A 23,647-nucleotide genomic window follows, 5' to 3' on the forward strand; every position below is an offset into this window, starting at 1 on the left:
ATATTTTTTGTCCAGGGTTTTTTTGATTGGTTAAACAGTTATGCCTACATCAATTAAGGTCACTCAGTATTACTCCAATTACAGTCTAACCCACTTTAATGCAATACTCACATGAAGGTTTCTTTTGAGGTACTGGACCTTGTTCTGTGACTCCTTCTGCTTATGGAAGAGCGTGTTCTCCTTGTCGTCAATTTTCTGTTCAAGACGCAGCACCATGGCCTCCAGTTTGGTCACCTTTCTGCGTGATTCCTCAAGCTTTCGGACTGCCGTGCCCTCACTCACCTGTAGCTGGACAATGTGACGGTGTAGTTTGCCTGAAAAAGACAATTTTATGATAGAGAAATATACATGTAAGCTATCGTCTTTTCTCATAAACATTTTTATAACACTTTTCAAGGTGACTTTGTACAACGTTTAAAGTCATTTCCAAACTTGAGTGCATTTAAAAAAAATATGTATCAAATAAAAAGCGTATACCCTTTTATAACAATGAAGTGCGTATTATTAAATAATAAAAATACCAGCAGAAAAGTTACAGTAAAGAATGAATTACTGCCTACCTATGATGGTTTTTTCATCACTCTGGACCTGGAAGTCTAGAAGCTGTTGGCGTAATGACTTCACCTCCTTTTCCTGTGAGATGTGCTGCATTTCTAGTGACCTCACCTGGGAGCTTGCAACGTCTGTCACTTCCTGTAAGAGTTTTGGAACAGAGTTACACGTATCAGTATCATGATTTGATATAAGGAAGTTGTTGCCGTATCTCCATAAGACAAATTCATGTTGATTTTGAATCTGTTTACCATCTAATATCAAAACCATGCAAGAAAGAAGGTGTTTCCTGCCTTTGTATGTTTTGCTTAAATCACACTGTTTTCATTCTTATATAGGCAAAATGTGAATAACTGGACACCCATGCTGGCCCACTGTCTGGCAAAGGGTTATGACAATGCCAGGTATATTCAATATCATCTTAATCAAAAGGCAATTATGAAGCCAATTAGCAACTACAAAATAGCATTGGCAAAAAAATATTTGTATCTCCATTGCCGATGCTAGTCAGAATATTGGGGCTTCAAATGCGGCGCCTAGCTCATACGCCCCAGGAACAAATGGTCATCTTGGTAATCTTAAAGTAACCTTGAGTTTGGAGTTTTCATGCTTCAGGTTGAGTATTTGTTCCTCCAACTGGGTGATCTTCTTCCTGTCAAGGTCACTTACAGCCCGCATTACCGAATCTGCACAGATGATTTAAATAATACAGTACAATTATGACAAATCATCCATGCACCTCATGAGCGGCTGCAATGCCTTATCACTATTCCTCTACTCTGTAGAAACACACAGGTTAAAGGAAAATCATTGTGATAATTAATCTGCGTCTATCTGCTGATGAGAAGTTATAAATAATAAAATAACTGCAATAAAACAAATGGTTTATTAACCATCTCAGTTTTAAAAATTTAGTTAGCATTTCCTACATGAGCTTTCCAAGGAGAGTTAGTCAAAAGTTTTTACCACAGTTTTGTTTAAATTTTGAGAGAATCATAAACAAATCTGAGAGAATCATTGAGAGAATCATAAACACATCTGACAGAATCATAAACACATACTTGAAAGCTCATCCCTGAGATCTCGTTCAATCTTCTGAAGTTCTAAATTGGACTTTGTAATCTGAAAACACAAAATGTATTGATGAACAAAATTTGTAATGTTGCGAACAACAATTAAGCTCTTAACTTCTGTTTTATATGTCTAATAATAAATGAAAATTTTCTGACAATGTAAACTCAGTTAATTTAATCTATTTGTTGTGTCATTCAAATGGCTTTATAGTAGCTGTTGTGCCCAGTGACGCTGATTTTTTTTTAATACTTAAAAATAGTTATCTCAGTCAATAGTTTAGCTTGCTTAACTTAAATTGAGTCCAATTTTACAATAGCATTATTGTAAAGTGTTTAAGCCTGACAGTTTTAGAAAGGGCTGATCCCTGCCCTTGTTTGGTTCTCCCCTTCTGTCCTTAATGAGAATAACATGCCTATTTTTTGGTTCAGTAGTATATATTTGTTTATGATAATAAAACATTATTTTGTTGAGAAAAGGTAATTTATGATTATGTCATAGTTAGATGACATGAAGTAACATTTTAATGGTTAAGAATGAGCGGAGTGAGTGTAGTCATGGAGCACTTTTTAATCATGAGTTTAATCATATTTATTTTACAACAATTGTGTTACAAGTTATCTCAACATTGTATTAAGCACCCTCGTTAACACTTGAGTTGTGGGAGAAACAGGAGCACCAGGAGAAAACCCACTTGTCTGCCTTGGTGACCACAAACCAAACCCACATGCACCAAAGCCAGGAATTGAACTGTCTAAGAATACTACCTTATTTGATGACACATTGTCAACGCAAAATCTGACGCAGGGAGTGTGTATCAGATGAGTGGCAGTAGGCAGACCTTTAAACACCCGTGGTTAAAATTCTTAATGATTAAGCCTAGTACTTAATTATTGCCTATCTGCAATTTCATTGGCAGAAAATGGAGGTTGTATTCTAAAAATACATGCTCACTTTACATACTTGGCTTTTTACCAGAAATTACTTCCAGTGAACACCATTTCCAATTTTTTGTGTCAAAATCATAATATTAAAGTATCTCACAGCACAAAACAGAGAGTCATTCTCTCCCATAGACCCCAGCCCTGTTTTAAGTCTGGCTAAAAAACTCGTGTTTTACCCCTCCCTCTTGTCAAAACTGACATAATTTACCCACCTCAGCAAACTTGTCTTCCAGGTCTTTATTCCTGGTCTCAAGGTTGTGTAGGATTGATTTCTGTTGCTCATACATGTTAACAGCGTGTTCTGCTCGCTGCCTTTCATTCAACTCCTTCATCTCGAGCGTGGTGATTTTCTTAGAGACGGAGATCACGTCTGCATCAGTGATACCCTTGATTTCTGTACCCTCTGTCACTCCTAAAAAGTGGATAGAAAACATTGATTGAGCGTAAAATCAAAATCTATTTTATGGTCTCAACACAGAAATCAGTATTTTTATGAGTTGTCAACACATAAATAAAAGCGAAAATATGATTACTTGGGTTTGTCTGGTTTATACATCCTTATCTCAGATAAATTGTGAGATCAGCCTTCAGTTGGAAATAATTTGTCTATAGTTTCTTTTATGAAATGGTGTTCATTACAAGAGGCTAAAAGAAAGCACCCCAAAATGGGATTAAGCCTTTGGCCGTTTTTCATAAAACATAAGTCATAACCTCACCAAAGTCATCTTCCTTATTTCAAAATCTAATTGCTCATATAATAATATTGTTCGATTATTTTATCTGGAAACACTTAACTTTCACTGAGTTTATTCAAAATTTTAAACACAAAATTGACTTAAGTTAGGAAATTACTCAGATGTTTCATGAACACAGGCCTGAATTTCTTGGTAGTGCAGACCATCCAGTATGTAGCTAAAGTGCAAATATTCCAAACCTTTTCTATGCAGTTCATTTAGAGCAGCCTCAAGTGCATGCAGTTTCTCCTTGTCCAAGGTCATAGTCTTCTTCAATTCCTCATTCTCTGTCGCCATACGCTTCACCTCAATCTGAAGAACAGTAAAATACAGATATGAACAAACTTGTATGCAGTTCACTGCCTTGACTAGTAGGAAAGATCTCTACCACCAGATACAAAAAAGAGCTGGCTTTCAGCAATTCACTTTTGAAAAAAAGGGAGTTCTATTTTATCTCACTAAATTTTCATTTTATGCTACTAACCCATTTTAAATTAGGTCTTCATATTTAACCGAGTGCCCTAGTTTTTTACCAATATTCACACAGGTCTTATATGTCTATCTGACTATTATTCTGACCAAGTTGTTGTATTTATGACACTAAAAGAAAAAGTAACACAAAACTGTTCAAGACTTTCAAACCTTTCTTGTCAATGTCACTATGACCTTAAAACAAAATAAAATGAATTTACCTCTAGTCCTGTCAGCATCTCTGCTTTAAGAACAAGATTGTTTCCCTTCTCCAGCAGGTCTCGGTACTTCTCAGTGAGCTCATGGTACTTCTTGTTGGCCTCGTCAAGATCCGTGGAGGGCACAGACTCTTCCAGACCTTTCTGTAGACCTTGGATTTTGAATGCTGCTATGTCCTACAAATACAGACACATACTTAGTAAAAATTTTTTTATATAAGCAGAGATATGCCTACCACACAAAATAGTGCAAATTGCAAGAAATAGTAAATAAATAATACAAATTGGACACAAAATTGTATCACTTTATGAATTCTGCACTAAATGCATAAACATTGCCAATGTATGAATTTATGCTCTGCTATAGGGTTAGTTATTTATCATTTTGACTCCTGTTCAGAAAATATCAGTGCTTTGAGTCAAAAGTTAATGGATCGTAATAGGGAACCTGACATGGGCAAAAGACCACCACATTATTCACATGTGTTTCAGTGAATATTCTATTGTTACCTTGTATCTCTGCAGGTATCCCATCCTCTCTACTACAGCCTGCTCCATGGCAACCATCTCATTCTTCAGACGATTGATCTCCTGAAATATTATTGAATGCATTGAATAACTTTGCTCACTTACATAAGTGTCAATGTTAGAAGGTTCCATATGTGCCACACTTTAAAGAAACTTTGGCATATATGGCTTCCAAATTTTTGCCTCAATAAACATTTAACAATGTAAAGATAAATTTGCACATTTATAATGTTAATATTTCTTCCAAAAAAAGGAGTTCGGTATTAAGTTTTTTGTAAATTTCTTGTCCACTTGATTTTTCTTCAAATCCACACAAATAAAAAAAAAGAACTCTATTGCCTACCTTCCTGTGTTTGCCATCTACCTCCTCCATAGCCTGATAGCGTCGTGTGAGAGCCTTCTCGTTCACTCGGTACACAGTGATCCGGCGAGACATATCTGATAACCGTCGCTTTATCTCACTCTCATCCTTGTTCAGAGAGTCCAGTAAACGCTACAAGAACAAAATTTCATATAGGAATAACTGTACTTTTTTGTTTGAGTTATAAGGCAATAAAGTTAATAAACACTTCTCAGTGTTTGCAAATAAAATTAATTATAATAATAACAAGCATCATTTAATTTTTCTTTAGTTATCTGTTTAAAATTTGAAGATGTAAGAAAACTATTTTAAGTATGTTTGATCTTATATAAACTTAAATTCACTTCTTGTGTTAAGCAATAATAAATGCCAGATGTTCATCACCAATTATTGATCTTACTAATAAGGTGCTTGCATCTCTAGGAGCTCTACAACACTACGTGAAAAGACAACTAACAGGGGACTAAAACAATATCATTTACAGTAACATGAGCACTTGTAACAATCCTACAGTAACCTGAGCACTTGTAACAATCCTACAGTAACATGAGCACTTGTAACAATCAACAATTATCAAAGTCAAAATTTATATTGGCTTTGCTATACATATATGTGCATAATGTCTCTGGCAAACGTGTACTAAGTCAAATTTAAATATTTAGTTATTAACAAGTGATTAAGACTTTGCACTGTGACGCATATGACACAAAGTCCATCACATTACCCCACTCTATTTTCCAAAAACCAGATAGTTTTTTTCCTCAAAAACCAGACAAGCTAAAAATACAGAGAGCACAGCATACTCACATCGAACTCTGCAACACGGACACTGTCCTCTTGTCTCAGCCCCTCAACGTTATTCAGATTTTCCTGCAACTTCTCTACCTCCACCTCCCATGCCTGTATTAACATCAGAAATAATAAGGTAAAACTGGAACAATTGTTTGTCAGCAGTTATGTACTATAACATGCTTCAGCATTAAAGCTGAAATTTGGAATTCTCCAATAAATGTATTATAAAAAGCTCTTAAAGCTGCCCTAACCCTAACCCTAGGTGTAATGGTAAAGGAAATATTCATTTTAAAATAATCATCTGTGTTTTCTCATAACAGTTTTAAATGCATTCTTATCACAGATGGTTCATAAAAAATATCAAAGCTACAAGACTTTGCTCAGGGGCAAGTTTGGAAGAATCAGAATTGAAAATTTGAATATTTTTGTCAAAATGCTATTACAGAAGCCAACACGGTCAAAATTGCTGTATCTTTTACAAATGATTGGTTCTGCTGTATCTTTTACAAATGTTTGGTTCTGCTTTCAAGCACACATCTTTTGTGGAAAGAAGTTTTTATTTTAGATATTTTGAAACATGTAAGAATTCAGTTTTCTGATCCCTAGTCTCAAACTCAAACATCCGTGAATATAGACCCAGATTAAAGGTAACTAAATCTAGTTATTCTGATCCAGTATTCAACATGATCATCACTTGATTCATCATTCAAATAATTGTAGAGAGTCCTACCTGTTTGTCTTTGAGATAGTCAGCATACAGGAGGCCCTGCTGATGTCTCACGACAGCATATTTCCGCTTGTAATCCTCAAGTTTACCCTCTGTCTTTGTTAGGGCCTCATCCTTTACATGAAGCTCCTGTGAAACACAAAAGGTTTGGTTGTAAATGCGGTTGATTGTGAACAACTGCAGAGCTTTTCTTAAATGTCAGATACTCTTATAAATTCTTCACGGGTTAATTCATAAAAATTGTTTTATCATTAATGAAAAATATCTCTTTTCTCTGTTATCCGAAATCCCTGAAAGTTTATTGAACACCATATCTTTTTAATAAATTTCATTTATATAACATGTGAAAATATTATAGTTAAAACTTATGAATGTGAAATGACATTGTTCATAACAATTCCTTATGAGCATCAAAGAGTGTAATACAGGGACAAGGAGAAAGATACTTTGTAACAAGAACAGTCATAGAGTCATCAAATTGTGTTGAATCCATCCTATTTGTTATATAAGTCCATACTGCGTGACAGTAGGTCAATCACACACCTGCAGTACTGTAACCAAGTGTTCATTGAGGCTGGCAATGACCTCTGCACTTGTGGTGGCCATGTTTTCAGGCAAAGAAAGAGGCTTGAAGAACCCGGCCCCACCACCTCCAGGGCCCTTCACTGACTTCAGCTCCTCCTCCATCTGTCCAACCTGTAGGGGAGAAAAAGCAGGGGTAGATAAATCGTCACCTTTTGTAATATACTCCTCGAAATCACTTAAGGACTTAAAAGAGAATTAACAGCCAATAAGTTCTGTTTTAAAAAATAAATATCATCATCTTATATTTTGAATAGTGCATGACATGGAGGTAATAGTTGGCATGCATCAGAACGATGCATTCTACTTCAAAAAAAACATATAGAGGCCTGAAATATTTTTTAAGACATATAAATAATGAATTGGATTTGAAGAGTAAACGAGATGACTATTATATGGCAAATATTGCCATGCAACAGGGGTAAACTGTAAAATATGCAAGTCTTGTGTGATGAAACTGATTATTATTAACTAAGATATTATGATTTTTGCACTTTTAGACTTGTTGTGGATTCTGGTGGTAGGACACAGGCAAACTTGTCCTACTTCTACTGGAAAGGAATAAAAGATGACATTCGCCTTTATGAGGTTCATATCATTTACGGGTGAATAAAAAATCTGTGCAATACTTTTTAATAGGAGGTAACTGGTTGGTGGTCCTACTTTGGTAGCTATGAATGCAATGAGCAATATTGCTTTTATAAACCACTATATGGTAAGGAATGAGATATGACTGAGCTTGAATTTTGTTTTGATATCTAAAAAAAACTCAGTCAAAAAGGGCAATTCTAGCTTAAGCGTTATTTGAAAGGGTTAGGAACTTAGGAGGATCAAGTGTTGAAATGTCTAGCATACTCTTTCATTGCAACATGTTCAGTGTGAGAAATCTCTCATAAGCATTTTAGAGACATATCATGCAATTATTTACACGCACTGGTTGTACAATTGCTCTTGTTGAGAAATGCCATTAATAAACATTTAAACATTTTCTCGTACATTCAGCTTTAGATTTCAGTGAAATGGGTGTTTTGTTACTCAAGTGAGATATATTCACATGTGAATATTGCTTTTGTTTCCTTGCTCCAAAATATAAATTTACTTTTGACCAACCCACATGACAGAAATCATTTGATTATGATTGGTGTTTTTACATTTGAGGGGGATGATTGGCTCAACATTATTTTCTATTATTCAGATAGTTCACAAATGCTATAAAGAACATTGTTTGTGTTAAACTAACTTAAAGGTAATGAATAACTTTATGTGGTCCTTAACTTTTTTTGAAGAGGACAAGAAATCTGAATAAACACATCCAGAATATTTACATGTACATAATTGTTTACATACAATATGACATAGAATGTTATTACCATTTGCTATTATTGACTCGCACCTTCCTTACCATTATACAAGACATATATGTAAAAGAAAGTTAGTCTTTCACAATTATCTAAATACGAGGATTTAATTCTTCTATCTCTAATGTTACCTTTTCCATGGCTTTATCCAGCTCAAGGGAGGATTTGTTTGCCTCATGCCGTATCTCACGGATTGCAAGGCGCAATTCGTCATTGCGACCCTGTAGGTTGTCCATTTGGGCTTTCAAAAACAGGGATGTGTCATGTCTACCCAACACTGACTTGGCTTCTATCGCCTGAGAAAGGATAAATGTTATGTCGTACACATTGATTTTAAAGAAAAAAGGGAAAGGATACATTTAATGTTATACATATGACATTTAACATCATGATCTGTCACTGCTAAATTAAAGTGCCATTTTAATGACATCCTATTTTTCCATTTACATGTAATAATATAGGATACTGGATGGTTCCGAAAAATTATTATGCTGACTGGTGAAACAGTAAAACTACTCCCTTACTGCAAGCATTCTCTCTAGTGCTGGGAACTGCATCTCCGCCACCTCCCTCTCTCCCTTCTCCATCTCCACGCCCCCATCTCGGGAAATGCCATACTTCTTCATGGCCTCCATTACCTTGATTCAACATTGATAGATGCATGTAATTGATCATCAGACAGTATCTAACAAACAAAAAACAATTATTTCTATGAATCTACACCCTCATCAAAACTGGTGACAGATGAATCATGATTATCCACAAATACCATACTTGATAATCATTTAGAGGGGATTAATTATAAGAAATATGAAAGCTCCCTGCCTGCCTCCAATTTGTTATGTTGCCTAAAAGATGTTTGCTCCCATTAACTTCAAACAGATTTTCATACATAAATCTTCCCTAACACAAAAAATCCGATAGCATACTTGTGCATAACATAAATTAACATTCTAGGAGCTGTGGTAAATCCCGTGAAAATCATGCCAACCTCCTTGAGCCCAGCCTCAAGCCCCTGGTTTTCCTCATCTAGCTGTTCCATCTTGGCCTTCATCTGGGCATTCTCACTGTACAGCCGGTCCATCTCTCGGAAATTCTCACGAATGTCCTGGTCATACTCTGACTTCTGTAACACCGTAAACACATACTGAGATTAGTATTACACATGAGTCTTAACAATGGTCATAAAGCTTACTGATAGAAGACATACAATGTAGTTTAGGTACATTGTGCAGATTTTTAATTCATACAAAAAAAATCTATAAATGTAGGTTCAGCAATAAAATATCTTACAAAGAATAAATATTTGAGAATGCATTTATTTGTGGAAGTATCATTCAAGTTTTCACATGTTTCTATTACATAGAACATTTGGTTCCCGGCTATCTTTTCTATAACTGTATTAGTAAAGGTAATTGACAAAAGTTATGTATAACCTGCGTATTTGCTTCAGGTTCTTCTATTTTCTGTATAACGTTCAAAACATATAGAGTGGATAACTGTAAACAGAAATATTTTAATATGGCATAATCCATTACACTGACCCGCATCTCGGACTCCTTCATATAGACCTCCCGCTTGATGACAGTGGCGGCAGACTCTGGTTTCCTCTTCTCCTTCAGTGTTTCTGTGTAATCGTGCACTGCAATCATATCCTCGGCAGTGAGCCCGAGAGCAACCGCCCTGTGCCCTAGCTGTTGGGCCATTTTACGGATCTTCTGTTTTAGGTTGATCCTCTCTTCTTCAAGGTCTTCAATCTATACATGAGTATAAATAAAACAACAGTGCTTAGAGTATGCACACACAACTTTTATAATTACTAATCTATCACATGTAAGTGTCATGATGGAATTTTATGGTGGAGGCATTTCTACACTTTGCAACATAAATTTTCATTAAAAAATTTACAAATAATTTTTTCATAATTTCTTGTTATTTTGCTATATATATACCACATTCTGTTATAAACAACCGCTCATTTTACAGTACAACAGTAACACTTAATTGTTGAAGTTAACTATGCAACCAAAAGAAAAGTGCGCTGTGGAGCAGACCCCCACATTTGTCTGTTGTTTTTTTTTCAGTCAAAGAAGGGGCATTACTTGACAATTATTACAGTCATTTTTTAGGGCCGTGTTATAAATGTGTGTTTTGTCTCTGGCTACATGTGGAACAAGTTTCATCTGAATGTCTTGAACAGTTTTTGAATCATGGCCATGGGTAATTTTCTACACTACAACGAAAACATTGATGACATCAAGGATATACGTCGACAATGCAGCATCTTTTTTCTTAGAAAAATAGACAAGTGAACAATACATGAGTACAAAGGCTAATGATATAATATATCATTTCAGATAGATGTAATTCTGGCACCTCTTTCTGCAGCATTATGACAGTTGCTTTGTCGCCTTCCGACCGTTTGGCCTTATCAGACCGGAACTGTGTGAGATCAATGGGTTTACGAGGGTCGAGGCCTAGTCGCCCCCGGAGATCCTCATTCTCATCACAGAGATCGTTAATGGTCATCTCGCTCTTGTTGATGTATTGGGTCAGCTCCTCGATTTGCCTGGAGAAGATTATGTTTGAATCATATATTGAAAGGTTCAAAATGTATTTTATATAATATACTCATTAATCATTTTATCTAATAAAGCATGTTATGATAAAATGTACATGTATGTAATTGGAGAAATTGGAGTACCAATCAGGTCTTTGGTCTAAAACACAAAAATAAAATTAATATATTCGTTAATATCTTGCAGTATTTCAGAAAGAAAATGTACATGTTTGCAAGAATCAAAATCAAACACAAATTGACTTAAAGTAGGTCACATAGCAACATGTATTTCTTTAACATAATTTTAATCAAAGGATCGCACTTACTTGTCCCTTATGTTGACCTGTTTCTTGCCATCCTTTATCTCCTGTACGGCTTCAGCTAATCCATACTCTCCCTGTGAATGAGAGAAATGAGTTCACTCTACACAACCAATATCTCAGTTATGGTAAGAATGGAATATCTTTAAAATTAAATAACACTTATGTGCACCTCACCTTTTTGTTGAAGACTTTCATATATTTTATAACAAAATAATTTTAGACAGTATATTCTCAGCAATTCAACAACAAAAATGAATAAAACAAGATTATTGTGGGCAAAACGCTGATGCTCTACCATTTTTTGAATTGGTAGATCAAGGACATAAATGAACAATATGTGCACATTGTATGGTCACATGTGTACCAAGCAATTATGGCCAAGGTTAACATTAATGCACGCTGATGCTGCCCCAAAAACGAAAATGGACAAACTAATAAAACAGAATAAGAATACCGTGTATGTTTAATGAACAGCTGGCACTTACTGCTTCATACTGCCTCATCCTCTCGAGGGCCTCTGTCATCTCTTTGTCCTTTGCTTTTGCATCATCCTCCGCCTGGAATGCACAAATGTAGGTTGTCTTTTATACATGCACTTCAAACTTACTACCACACTTATATTTTTGTACACCTGCTATTGAATTAATTATCAACACACAAAATCTTCTACTTTTCTTGAATTTTAATATTATTTGAACACAAAAAGAATTGTACCTTACAATCTTACACTGTGTGAATCATTCATGAATAAAGATTTAAAAAGAACTATTTCAAGTAAACTTGCCAATGACTTACAAGTGTGATACATACAAATTTGGTGTTTATCTGCTATTCATAGTCAATTTAATGCACAAACCTATTCAATATTCAACAACTGGCATATGTAGAAATCTTTAAATGGCCTTTCAACTTACATATCTGACATCACGTTCAAACTCCTTGTTTTTCTGCGTTTCATGCTCCAACTTGGCCTTGAGCTCCCGGATGGCCAATTGCTGACGTTCAACGGCTGGACCCTTCCCAGCTGGAATAGACATAATCTGTATTTTGAAGAGTACAAAAAAAATATACACTTCCAATTCAAAGCTTGCTTACTTTAAATACTGGTATAAGATAAGATTAGTTAATGTCAAAATCACTGGGCCGGTATTTATAAAACATCTTAAGTCATTTCTTGACTTAAGTCAATTTCTTAAGTTATGTACCTTGCTGGTTGTATACTGTAAACCTTATAATATCTAAAATACTTTATTTTCATTGATTTTATTGAATATATACAAAATTTTGTTCAAAAACCTTATACTTTCTTTTAATATGGCTTCAAAAATCTTAGGAAATCAACTAAAACTAGAACTGTAAGCCATAGGCTAACGAATACCCCCCACCCCTCCATGTCTAGGTTGTTTGCCCTGGAGTTAGGCCGGACAAAGCTAATTTTGCCTACAAGGGGAGATAACTCCAGTCAGGGTCATGTGACCTGTACCAAATTCACAGAGGTGAAAGTTTACAACATGGCCATTAATTTCTGAAAGTTTGATAAAGATTTGTTGAATAATAACAAAGATGAATCCCGGACAGGGCTTATTTTGCCTACTTTAACACATCAAGGGGAGATAACTCTGGTCAGGGTCATGTGACCCGTACCAATTTCACAGAGGCGCAAGTTTACATCATGGCCATTAATATCTGAAAGTTTGAAAAAGATTTGTTCAATAACGACAAAGATGAATCCCGGACAAAAAAAAACGGACGGACAGACGGACAGACAGACAGACGGACAACCCGATTCCAGTATACCCCCCCCCCAAACTTTGTTTTGGGGGGTATAATTAAGAAATGACTTAAGAAGCTTCATGAATACCGCCCCATGTATGTATTATCAGCCCTTAGGCAATAGAGCTTTTTTATACTCATTGGCAACTAATCATGACACAGCCAAAACAATTAGAAATTGAAACAAAGATATGGACAGTATGGGAATGTTTAAGTCCTTCAGTTCAGCTTGTGACTCACTTCTTTCCACCATTGCCTTGAGGTCCTCAATCAGAGCAGCGTTCTTGTCGATATCATCTGTATATGTCCGTATCTGTTCAGTAAGCTCTTGTATCTGCTGGTCCTTCTCGCGTATGACCTTGGTGAGGGCCTGAACAGAGGCTTTATCACTGTCCATGTTTGCAGACACTAGCTGCTCACGTAGACGGAAGATCTGGTCCTGCTGTTCCAAGATTGCCTGGTCTTTGTCTTCCAGGATCATCTACAAATAAAAAAATAACAACTGTTTATTGCTACTGCATTAAAGTTTATATACTATTTATCCTAGCTTGACTATGAAGACTACTTTAAGTTGATATAAATTTGTGACTATTGCCTGGGAAGAAACCAAGTTCTTGAGTCTTTCTGAGTTAGACTTAAATCCAGTACCTCTTGGATGAGATGCCTATTGCTGCTTAAAACCCTATAATGCAGCTTAATTGGAAACATCAAATGGGACTCAGTTTCATGCAGAGTCATCTACGAATATGTGTATGAAACTTCATACCATCACCTGTATTTTATCTGTTGCAGTATGATAAATTCTTGTTTTTTTGTACAAGGAAACTTATATAAGACTACAGCAAGCTAGAATATCATAGCATTGCACTAGGTGAATGCCAAAGTTAATTTCCACATGATCTTCAGTGAGCACTGCATGCTCTTTTTGAAAACCCATTTATGTGTCTTAGACTTACCCTCCATTCCTCAATCTTGTTGTCAACAGCAACCATGATGGCATCGTCTGCATCAGTCTTTGAGGCCAGTTGTTCAGTAAGATCAGCCACCTGAAGAAACATAAGCAAGTGATATTTCAGTAACTAAATAAACATGTGTGTGTTTAAATCAGTGTTTATGTTTACCCTGAAGAAGAAAAAACAATAAAAACCTAGAAATGACATAAACTTGTAACATTTGTAGACATAAATCAATTGCACCTTATATTATACTATCATTGAATGTAATACTTTTTCGGCATATTTGAAAATAGAAACAGTATCAAATTTGCTTTCCGTGACCTTTGAGCGGAGAATTTCATTGTCCTCTCTCAGTTTGTCTTGGATGGAGTCACTCTGCTGAAGAACTTTCTGTAAAACAGGAAAAATGTCATGTTTATATGTAATGTATCGAGTATAAAGAGTAAGAATTAGTCTTATTTGAAGAGTAAGAAATATTTCTTTTTAAACAATATTTTTTCTTTCAAGTTTATGCTTGTATGTAATGCATATACTGTTAATACTATTAGTCTGGGCTAACATCTCACTTTTTTTAAAGTGACATCAATTTATGGAGTGAACACTAAGAAAACAATAAATAATACAAGAGCTGTCACAGAGACAGCGGGCTCGACTATTCCGCCGCTTTTCAGTGTAAGGATTAAAAAGTTTTGGCGAAACATGCATGGATCACTGTTAGATTAGATTTCAATGCAATACATGATGTGCTGAGATATTAACATAAATGTGGTTACATGCAAAATTTTAACCAGAATTTTTAAGTGTTATAATAAAGGGCCATTGTTTGCAAAATACAGTTATCTAACTTGGTTATTCAATTAGGATGTATGGTTGAATACCATTGTATAAAGTCTCAATGCAATACATCAAGTAGTTACTGAGATATTAGCCTATGTCTGCTAGAGTTATCTTACTTGATTATTAAAGTAGATTGGATGATTGAGTACCATTTTATAAAGTCTCAATGCAATACATGATGTATTCGCTGAGGTATTGACTTAAAAGTGGTTACATGCAAAACCTTGACTTGAATTTCTATGTCGAATAAAAAGGGCCATTATTTGAATTTAATGCAAACTAGAGTTATCTTACTTGGTTATTTAAGTAGATCGGATGGTTGAGTACCATTTTATTAAGTCTCAATGCAATACATCCAGTAGTTGCTGAGATATTAACCTATGTGTGCTTACATGCAAAATCTTAACCAGAATTTCTAAGTCAAATAATAAAGGCCCATAATTTGCATATTATTCAAAAAGTGTTATCTTACTTCATTAATTTAGTAGGTTATATAGTTGGGAATACATATCTAAAGTTTCAATGCAATACATGATATATTTGCTGAGATATTGACTTAAATGTGGTTACATGCAAAACCTTAACCAGAATTTCTAAGTCATATAATAAAGGGCAATTTTTTACATTAAATGCAAACTAGAGTTATCTAACTTGGTTAATTAAGTAGGTTGGTTGGTTGAGTACCATTGTATCAAGTCTCAATGCAGTACCTCAAGCAGTTGCTGAGATATTAACCAATGTGTGCTTGCACGCAAAACCTTAACCAGAATTTCTAAGTCAAATAATAAAGGCCTATTTTTGGAATTTAATGCAAACTGTGCTAGCACGCAAAACCTTAACCAATGGGTGATGCCGACGCCAACGCAGATGACAACCCCGACGCTTGGGTGAGTAGTATAGCTCTCCTTATTCTTCCAATAGTCGAGCTAAAAATCAATACATTTTAATGATTAATGATCATCCATTTCGAAAAAATGTATTGAGAAAAACTTTCAACATCAAAGATATATGTAAATCCCACCACTTTTTCAATGATATTAATGTACGATGGTACAATTACAGCTATGGATTGATTAAATCCTTCCCAATCCCAACATACTGTTTCTGTTGTGCTCTTTTTAGGAACAATTACCATGCCCTTTATCAATCTTGGAGATAACATGAGATCCTAGGCAAACAGTCAGAGGTGGTCAAAATTGCTGAATGACAGCCAGTGTTGTAATAAATTGGTGGGTTCTATCTAAAGGACTGAATTAACTTGGGAACAAGACAATATACCTTGAGTTTTGCACAGTCCTCGGTGGTTTTCTCCATCTCGGTGATGGCGGAGAGCAGCTTCTCGTTGAGGTCTTCGACATGCTTCTGCAGCATGTCTCGCTCATCTGTCAGGTTCTGGACAAGAAAAAAACAAAAATACTGATGAGGAGGCGTGCTTTACAGGTTTATTTCAACAAAGCCAAAGGTGTTGTTAGTTAAGTTTAGTTGATACCAATACATTATAGCTCGATTCTGACAAACTGGTTGCTTATAGAAACACACATAAGTATGATTTTAAGAAGAAACCACTAGTAGTATCCATTTTCGAAGGCCATGAGAAAGTGCCCTTTGTTGGGGTCTAATCCATAACCACTTGGGCCCGTGGTGCACCCTCTGTAACTGGTGTAGTTAATACTTAATTAATTAGAGAAGAAATCCTTCTTACATGTACATATGTATCTATTACTTAATGGACTTATGGCTGTATATCATTCTGAATAATCAACATTCAATATAAACTACATAACAGTTGTAATTACATCGAATCCTTCACAAAAGACAAACGTTTCCATAAAACACAGGCTAAATATCATAAACAGCAGTGCAGGAATTAGTTTTCTGTCCAGGTACAACCCTGAATATTGCAGTACAAACCAATATTTATGGAATGAGAACAAAACATGGCAATTCATAAAACTCCTGAAAAATATTTTGTTCAAATATGAGGGATTCAGGTCCAAAGCATGGGTCTTAGACATCTTTTGAAATTGTTTAAAGGTAGTTCTTACAGTTATTAATGCAAATATCCCTAGAAAAACACCAAAAAAACCTGATTTTAGCATTAATCCTTAATTTTTACCATTTCTGCGCAAAGGTAATCCCATATTTACCTGTAACTCTTCCATAGCCTCAGAGAGATCCTTGTTTTTCTTCTTCAGCTTAGAGGCCATATCTGTGTCATCATTGCGTGCCATCATCATGTTCCGCTGAGTCTGAAGCTGCAGCTTGTACTCCGTAATGTCCTGACGCTGCTGGTCATTCTGTAGTATAAGAGTTTTACATGGAAGAATAACCACAAAAAACTTTCCAAATAAATATTCACCCTGAAGCATAAGCATTGTACATTACTAATAAACGTCATTCTAAACTATCGGCATTGTTAATAGATTAAATAATTCTGTCAATCAGATTTGTCACCTGTAAGGAGTGCACATAATTTTTCTTCTTAATGTTATCTTGAGGGACATCTACTGATCCTAATTATGTGCACACCATGTTTAAAGACTCTTCAGTAAGTAATTCAAAAGTAATTGATGGGAAATGAAAGTGTGATGCCGACACTGCTGACAAATTAAGCAGGAAAAATTAATCCCTGCGTATCTGAACAGTAAGTATTGAAATTAACACTTTCTTAAAATAAATACATGTTTCTACTGAAGGGAACAGTCAAAAACATGGTTCATTTGTTTGTCCAGGGTTATTGTTTAAATCTTTACACTTGTTTAACAGTTATGAATATTCATAACAGGGTGGTTCAATAAGCTTATTGGTGACATTTTGGAAAAATGGTTCCTTGTCCAATTTTTTTACCTCCTCTCTCAATTCCTTGAGCTCTTTCTCCACATCACTGATACGTTCACTGTACTGAAAATGACAAAAAAGTACAATGTTAAATTTTACAGAAACATGACACACATAAGGTACACATTGTCCACACAATACATATTTCATTACCAATGTTATGAAAAATATTAATAAAGCTGAATGACTTCATTTAAATTGAATTCAAACTTCCAAACTATTTTCAACTTTGATAACCAACAAGAAAAGCTTAAATTCACTAAAAACCACATCTCATTACCTTCTCTGCAGTCCTGCGTTCAGTGGCCAGCTCCTGTTTAAGGTCGCGGATGTCCTGCTTCAGTTCTTCATTTTGTTTGTCAAGATCCTGCATATCGTCCCGAAACTTCCTTGTCGACAAGCTGCCTCCAGTACCCTCTCCGCCATATTTCTGTGGAAATAAATACAGAATAAACAATTATATACATTATCTACTAGCACCACTTAATTTATACTTCTTCAGTGTAATATGATACAAAATTGAAGCATAACCCAACACCAGACTTAAAGGACATTCTAGTCTGTTATAAATGTTTACTGGTAACAACACAAATCAAACATGAAAGTACATCTTACCTCCAAATCTTGTATTTTCTTATCCAGTTCCTTTTGGTGTTTCAACAGCTCTTGCTCTACAAAAAAATAGACAACTTTGATTACAATTTATATATAAATGATAAACATTATTCATGGAAATCAAATAATCAAGGGCAATTTGGGACAAAAATACACATGAAAAACATGTACATGAGACGAACAATATTTCCCCCGAAAGCAAAATCATTCATAAACAAATAATTTAAAAGCTGACAAATAATGTTTTAATTGATCTGCTCAACAAAAGTTTAAAACATATATTAGGGCTTTTCCTTTCACTTTTTTCACATCTGGGTCAAAACTGATTTTCTTATATTCTCACCACTAATAGATCTCATTAAAAGTCAACTACTGGAATCTCTCTCTCCTTTTTATAAAAGAAAAAAGCAAAACATATTAAAAACAAAAGAGAGTGAAGTTAATACTGCCACCCAGATCAAAAGAAGAGCTCAAAGGGGTTAAAACAAATAGGTTTAACCTTTTCTCCATCAGCTCTAGAAATTATACCTTTCTTTTTGGATGCCTTGGTTTCCTTCTCCATCTCCTCCATCATTTCCTCGACCTGGTCATGCCGCGCCTTCATCACGCCGCGCGTCACCTTGAAAAGCTGCTTAAGCTTCTCAGGATCATTCTCCTTTGGATCATACTAGAATGATTGGATGTAACAAATGTAAAGACATAGACATTATTATAACTTTTTTACACTCCAAAAAAACAAAAAAAAAGATGTGTGAAAATATTGTAACTATACTTATAGCAAGCCATTTAAAAAAGTGTTTTTTATATCTATCAAAATGATAGAATAGGATTTTCTTAAACTAAGCTTATCCCTTTATTAAGAATCTGTGAAAATAAATAGTTATCATGAAGCATATAAAACATCTTACGCCAACTAATTCTTCAAAAAATGTATCCGCATCATCGTCCGACAGTTTGGCAGGGTCGGCACCCATGATCTTATCCCAATCTAAGGGCGCCATGCCTTCTCTGAAAAATAATTCAACGTGGTCTCAAACAACTACATGTATTTTAAAAACGCATATGTCAGCTTGTTTAGCATAAAGAAAGAGCATCCTGAAAATAGCTTTTGCATGAAAAATGGGCCAGTGTGTTACTCAACCCTCATCCACTGGCACACTCAAGAAATGCCCTCTTACCCACCAAGCTTTTATCATTTAAAAGTTCTTCCAAAATTAATGAATAATGCTTATTATTCCATCAACATTTTGTTATCAGTCCAAATTTCTTACTGATGCACACCTTAAGACAAGCAATTGGAGAATGGACCCAATAGACCTCCATCCATATTCCATCACCATTCAAGTTTTGTAATACAACAGTGGGGGGGGGGTGTTAATTTAACAACACCACTTGGAAATGCATCCATTAGCATCGATGGACAGGGTGACCTCATTCCGCATTGTAAAACAGTATATGGTATAATTTTCTTTATGTCTTTTTAGGATTCCTGTTAAATAAAACCTTAGTCAATACAATTTCTGTCCATAAATGTCTCCAGCAGCATTAAACACAATAACAGCTCGTAGCACAATTGCCAATTCTCCTAGTGGCTGTTTTAAAGATAATTTTTTTATGTGTGCCTGTAGACTTTGCTATAACTTGTAGCCATTCTGAACACCTTAAATGGTGTGCTAATCAGTGTTGTTACCACCCCTATGGATGTTGTTACTGCACCAATTGCCAAAATATTGCGGCCTGTCTGTGTTGTTACTGTCACAATTGTCAAAAAGAGTGCAGCCCTCTATGCTGATATGATGTCATTCGCCTTTCAATATTTCCCTCTTTGCCGTATTAAAATGAATTCATGGAGAAGTAGTCACAACACCATTCTAGATCATTGATTGCCGGTGATACTACCATTTTGATTGTTTTAGGTGCCCTCGCGGTAACTAAAACTTTTATCTTCTTTATTACCACTCAAGTTTTTTTGTTCAACAATTTCCACTAAAGACATATTTCTACTCCATTTTATAATCTTTGCAATTAGCATAGATAACTGCAGTGTTGCACTTTCATAATATCATAATATGAAAACTTAACGAAAACATTACAGTATGTAATGGATGATGTTTTTTTGCTCTTATTTGTAGTTTGAATTATAAGTTAAGTTCGCTGTCTATTAAGTATTGTATTTTCTGAGGTTTGAACATCGGCATTGGCAACATTTACCTGACAGATAATGAATCTTTTTTTTTTTATTGTGCAACAGCTTTCCTACTGGTTGAGAAGTAGTTTCCAAAAAATTGGTCTTTTGAATACTTTCTTTAGATCACCAAAACGAAGGTACTGCATTTCAATTATATGGTTACTAGGCAATCAAAAGCTGAAGTTCATATTGAGACATGCAAGTATTATTATTAATTTATGTAACATGTTTATTCTTCATTTTGTACTCAAACTCGAACCAAACTGCCAAGCGTGTGAACCTAATTTGCATACCTCTGACTAATAATAGCTACAAGGTTTTCCTAAAATGACTCATACATAATTCAGAATGGTGTAGGTACCCTCTTGCTGCCCCTATTAGATACACTATGTGTGACGACACACATGTACAGAAATATCATCAATAGAAGCTGGAGATGCAGTCATCTAAAATGTAATTTTTTTTAAGTATGGAATTAAAACGTACGAATGATTCAATAAATTATGTAAAAATTGTTAGAAACTGCTAACCCACCCATAGAGCGATTTCCATTCAAAATTAAAATATGAAGATGTATGTGATGTATGTATACAAATCGGGAAGCATAAAAATTATGTTATTTGGAGGTGGTTCTTATTTGGATTGTTGGTGCAACTGTTTTTTGTTTTTTTACTATAGGCTGCAAGAATTGGTGGGATAATCAGACCCGTAGAATCCACAGAAAAAGCACTGGCACCCCATGTCTGACTTTAAAGGCCTTGAGAGAGCCCTGACTTTGAAATTGCTGGTTTATCATTGTGACACATAAATAACTATAGGTCTGTTTCTGGATTATTGGTGACATTGTTACCAATATAAACATGTTTTTATCAATGTAAACAACATTTTTGACTATGACGGTAACAAACAGTCGACAGAAAGATACTTTTAGCATAACTGACATGATATATTGAAGCTATATTTTGATTTAGAATCAAGTTTGGTCTTGCCTCTGGATATAAAAAAAAACACTGATTGCACGCTGAAGCTAACAAAAATAACAAAATAATATCATAATAAAAACTTAAAAAGGTAATCACAATATTTTCAGTCAATTGGACAATACCTGTTAAAGTGGTTTAATATAAACACTCAATTTGTTTGTAAAATAAAATAGTTTGAAGGAATGTCCGCCATTTTTGTCAACATAAACAGATTCGGAAGGCTTCTATATTTTTTACCAAAACGGCTGCAACTAAAACGGTCTCCACATGACCACCAAGCGATGGTTGTTTTAGTTTTTACAGTCTTTTTGCAAAAAAGTTGAAGTAAATAATTATCTGAATATCATATGCTCAAAGAATATATGTTGCCCCCTCCCCTTCCGCAAAAAAATAAATAAATAAAAATTCAAGGTTAGTGTCCAGCTATGTAGCTTCAAACGATCTTGCATGAGTTGAGGAGGTGAATTTCACTATTCCCTATGTTTCCCCCGCAACCATTCCGATCATCGCATAAAGGTCCATTGTGACCGGCTTGACGAATACTGTATTTTAGATCAGTCTTTAGGGACTTTCGAACCGACTTGATATAATTTTGGCTGTTATGCAACCCGGGGAGGGGGTGGGGTGCCAAGTTAACGCCACTGCCAGTCTTCGGCTGTTGTGGGAATCTTGACCAGACCTTTGCAGGATTACAACGTTATTACTTGAGCATGCAATCGGGGATTATCCTTATCATACCAACACAGTTTTAGAACAAAACAACAGTATGTGTCCTTTTTATTTTGTATCCATTCATAAAAATCAATACAACTTTCTTACGACAGTAACCAACCACTGAATGTTGTTTTTATATACGAGAAGCTGCTCACAATTACGCAAGAATGTCCTGCCTGGCGGGTTTTCCTCACAAAGACGCGTTCCCCAGCATTAACGTGAATAATAGCAAATCCAGCTGCGGGGTGGTAGTCAGTGCTATGTTCACTGTCTGACATAGACGCCCCTACGACGACGCCGTGAACTACAAGCTCCATTACGTTTAGAGAGCTTGTGCTGGAACTGAAGTTCCATATGAAGACGTATATTCCCGTAGTCGGTGCGGTGAATATACCATCTGAATTATCGTAGGCGGCAACTGAAAACCAGATAAATATAAAGACTCGTTTCAACGAACTACAAGCACACCACTGCTGCTTATAGCGTTGTCTAACTTAAACTGTTGACACATTTGGTCCGCCGTATGTCTGTTCTGAAGGGTTAGCAAGCGATCCTTTTGATGGAGTAAAGACAGAGCTGTGTATGTAGATATACGAAAAACATTTTCTTTTAACTCAATCTTGATCATGAAATTTAATTGTAGAAGATTGAAAAATGAATTTAAAAAAATCCACCGGTAGAAGGGATTCAGGCCAGGTCCAAGTTCTACGTTGACGTCTGGTTGCACAAAGGTTTTATTAAACATATAGACCAAATATGTAGATTTTTGTCGACATGTTTCGCTTTAAGTCAGAAGATTAACGGGTATCTTTCTTAGGCCCATTACAACTAAACATGTCTTTATTTGGACAAATAAACAAAGCCACTTCTCTGATAGAGTGCAAGTATTTTCATTTCATTTGGAAATAATAGTATTCTCTATTGAACATTACAAATGATTTCCCTTACCAGTATTAGTAATGATATGGTCAAACACGATTATTTCGTGCGACTGAAAACACTTCCCATTCTCCATATAAGCATGGAAGGCCACGAGTTCTCCATCAACAGCACCTGAAATATACACAGCTAATTAGTGATCAGAAGCTTTCAGCATAGGCTTTACCGTACGCAAACATCATTTTAGACCAAATAATGAAAACTTGACAATATAACCAGTATATGTACATGCTTACTTTCAGAACTGCCGTGTAAGAAATTCAAACAAACAAGCAATCAATTGGTTCGCGAACTGCTATCCGAACCAATACGAAAAATAGCCAAGAAGTTGTGATCGGTAAATGTTAAATAGTCCAATTAATACTGAAACGCATGCAATCTTGGAAGGAGGTCGAACGCATAGAAATCTTTACGTACGTTTCGGGACAAGCGATCCTTTTAGAGGAAACAAGTCCTCATGTCCAAGGCCTGGATCTATATGATCGGAGTATTCGGTATATGTTGGTTTATTGGCCTGAAGTGTGTTAACGTCGTTTCGAAGAGCCGTTTTTTTATCTTTTAGACCGGTCATTGCACTTATTAA

The 23,647-nt window shown here is 35.4% G+C and overlaps 1 protein-coding gene across 1 annotated transcript in view; it reads right to left on the minus strand.

Moving 5' to 3' along the window:
* Positions 1 to 21,620, minus strand: part of LOC128238982 (centrosomal protein of 290 kDa-like) — a 38,106-nt gene extending 16,486 nt beyond the window's left edge. Inside the window, exons 1-31 of the mRNA XM_052955370.1 lie at positions 21,534 to 21,620; positions 19,149 to 19,248; positions 18,769 to 18,907; positions 18,241 to 18,296; positions 17,906 to 18,055; positions 17,635 to 17,688; positions 16,935 to 17,084; positions 16,066 to 16,179; positions 14,272 to 14,340; positions 13,951 to 14,040; positions 13,235 to 13,475; positions 12,136 to 12,245; positions 11,707 to 11,778; positions 11,225 to 11,295; positions 10,715 to 10,907; positions 9,883 to 10,095; positions 9,330 to 9,464; positions 8,863 to 8,976; positions 8,470 to 8,634; positions 6,942 to 7,094; positions 6,402 to 6,527; positions 5,687 to 5,779; positions 4,862 to 5,011; positions 4,501 to 4,581; positions 3,994 to 4,167; positions 3,502 to 3,613; positions 2,780 to 2,979; positions 1,614 to 1,674; positions 1,141 to 1,238; positions 561 to 693; positions 112 to 314 (exon numbers count right to left, since the gene is read on the minus strand). Coding sequence (XP_052811330.1) covers positions 112 to 314; positions 561 to 693; positions 1,141 to 1,238; positions 1,614 to 1,674; positions 2,780 to 2,979; positions 3,502 to 3,613; positions 3,994 to 4,167; positions 4,501 to 4,581; positions 4,862 to 5,011; positions 5,687 to 5,779; positions 6,402 to 6,527; positions 6,942 to 7,094; positions 8,470 to 8,634; positions 8,863 to 8,976; positions 9,330 to 9,464; positions 9,883 to 10,095; positions 10,715 to 10,907; positions 11,225 to 11,295; positions 11,707 to 11,778; positions 12,136 to 12,245; positions 13,235 to 13,475; positions 13,951 to 14,040; positions 14,272 to 14,340; positions 16,066 to 16,179; positions 16,935 to 17,084; positions 17,635 to 17,688; positions 17,906 to 18,055; positions 18,241 to 18,296; positions 18,769 to 18,907; positions 19,149 to 19,241 — 3,813 coding nt within the window. The 5' untranslated portion in view covers positions 19,242 to 19,248; positions 21,534 to 21,620. The remainder of the gene's footprint in view (positions 1 to 111; positions 315 to 560; positions 694 to 1,140; positions 1,239 to 1,613; positions 1,675 to 2,779; positions 2,980 to 3,501; positions 3,614 to 3,993; positions 4,168 to 4,500; positions 4,582 to 4,861; positions 5,012 to 5,686; positions 5,780 to 6,401; positions 6,528 to 6,941; positions 7,095 to 8,469; positions 8,635 to 8,862; positions 8,977 to 9,329; positions 9,465 to 9,882; positions 10,096 to 10,714; positions 10,908 to 11,224; positions 11,296 to 11,706; positions 11,779 to 12,135; positions 12,246 to 13,234; positions 13,476 to 13,950; positions 14,041 to 14,271; positions 14,341 to 16,065; positions 16,180 to 16,934; positions 17,085 to 17,634; positions 17,689 to 17,905; positions 18,056 to 18,240; positions 18,297 to 18,768; positions 18,908 to 19,148; positions 19,249 to 21,533) is intronic.
* Between the last annotated feature and the right edge of the window lie 2,027 nt (positions 21,621 to 23,647).

Source organism: Mya arenaria, chromosome 6, assembly GCF_026914265.1.
Source record: "Mya arenaria isolate MELC-2E11 chromosome 6, ASM2691426v1".
NCBI classification, from domain to species: Eukaryota; Metazoa; Mollusca; class Bivalvia; order Myida; family Myidae; genus Mya; species Mya arenaria.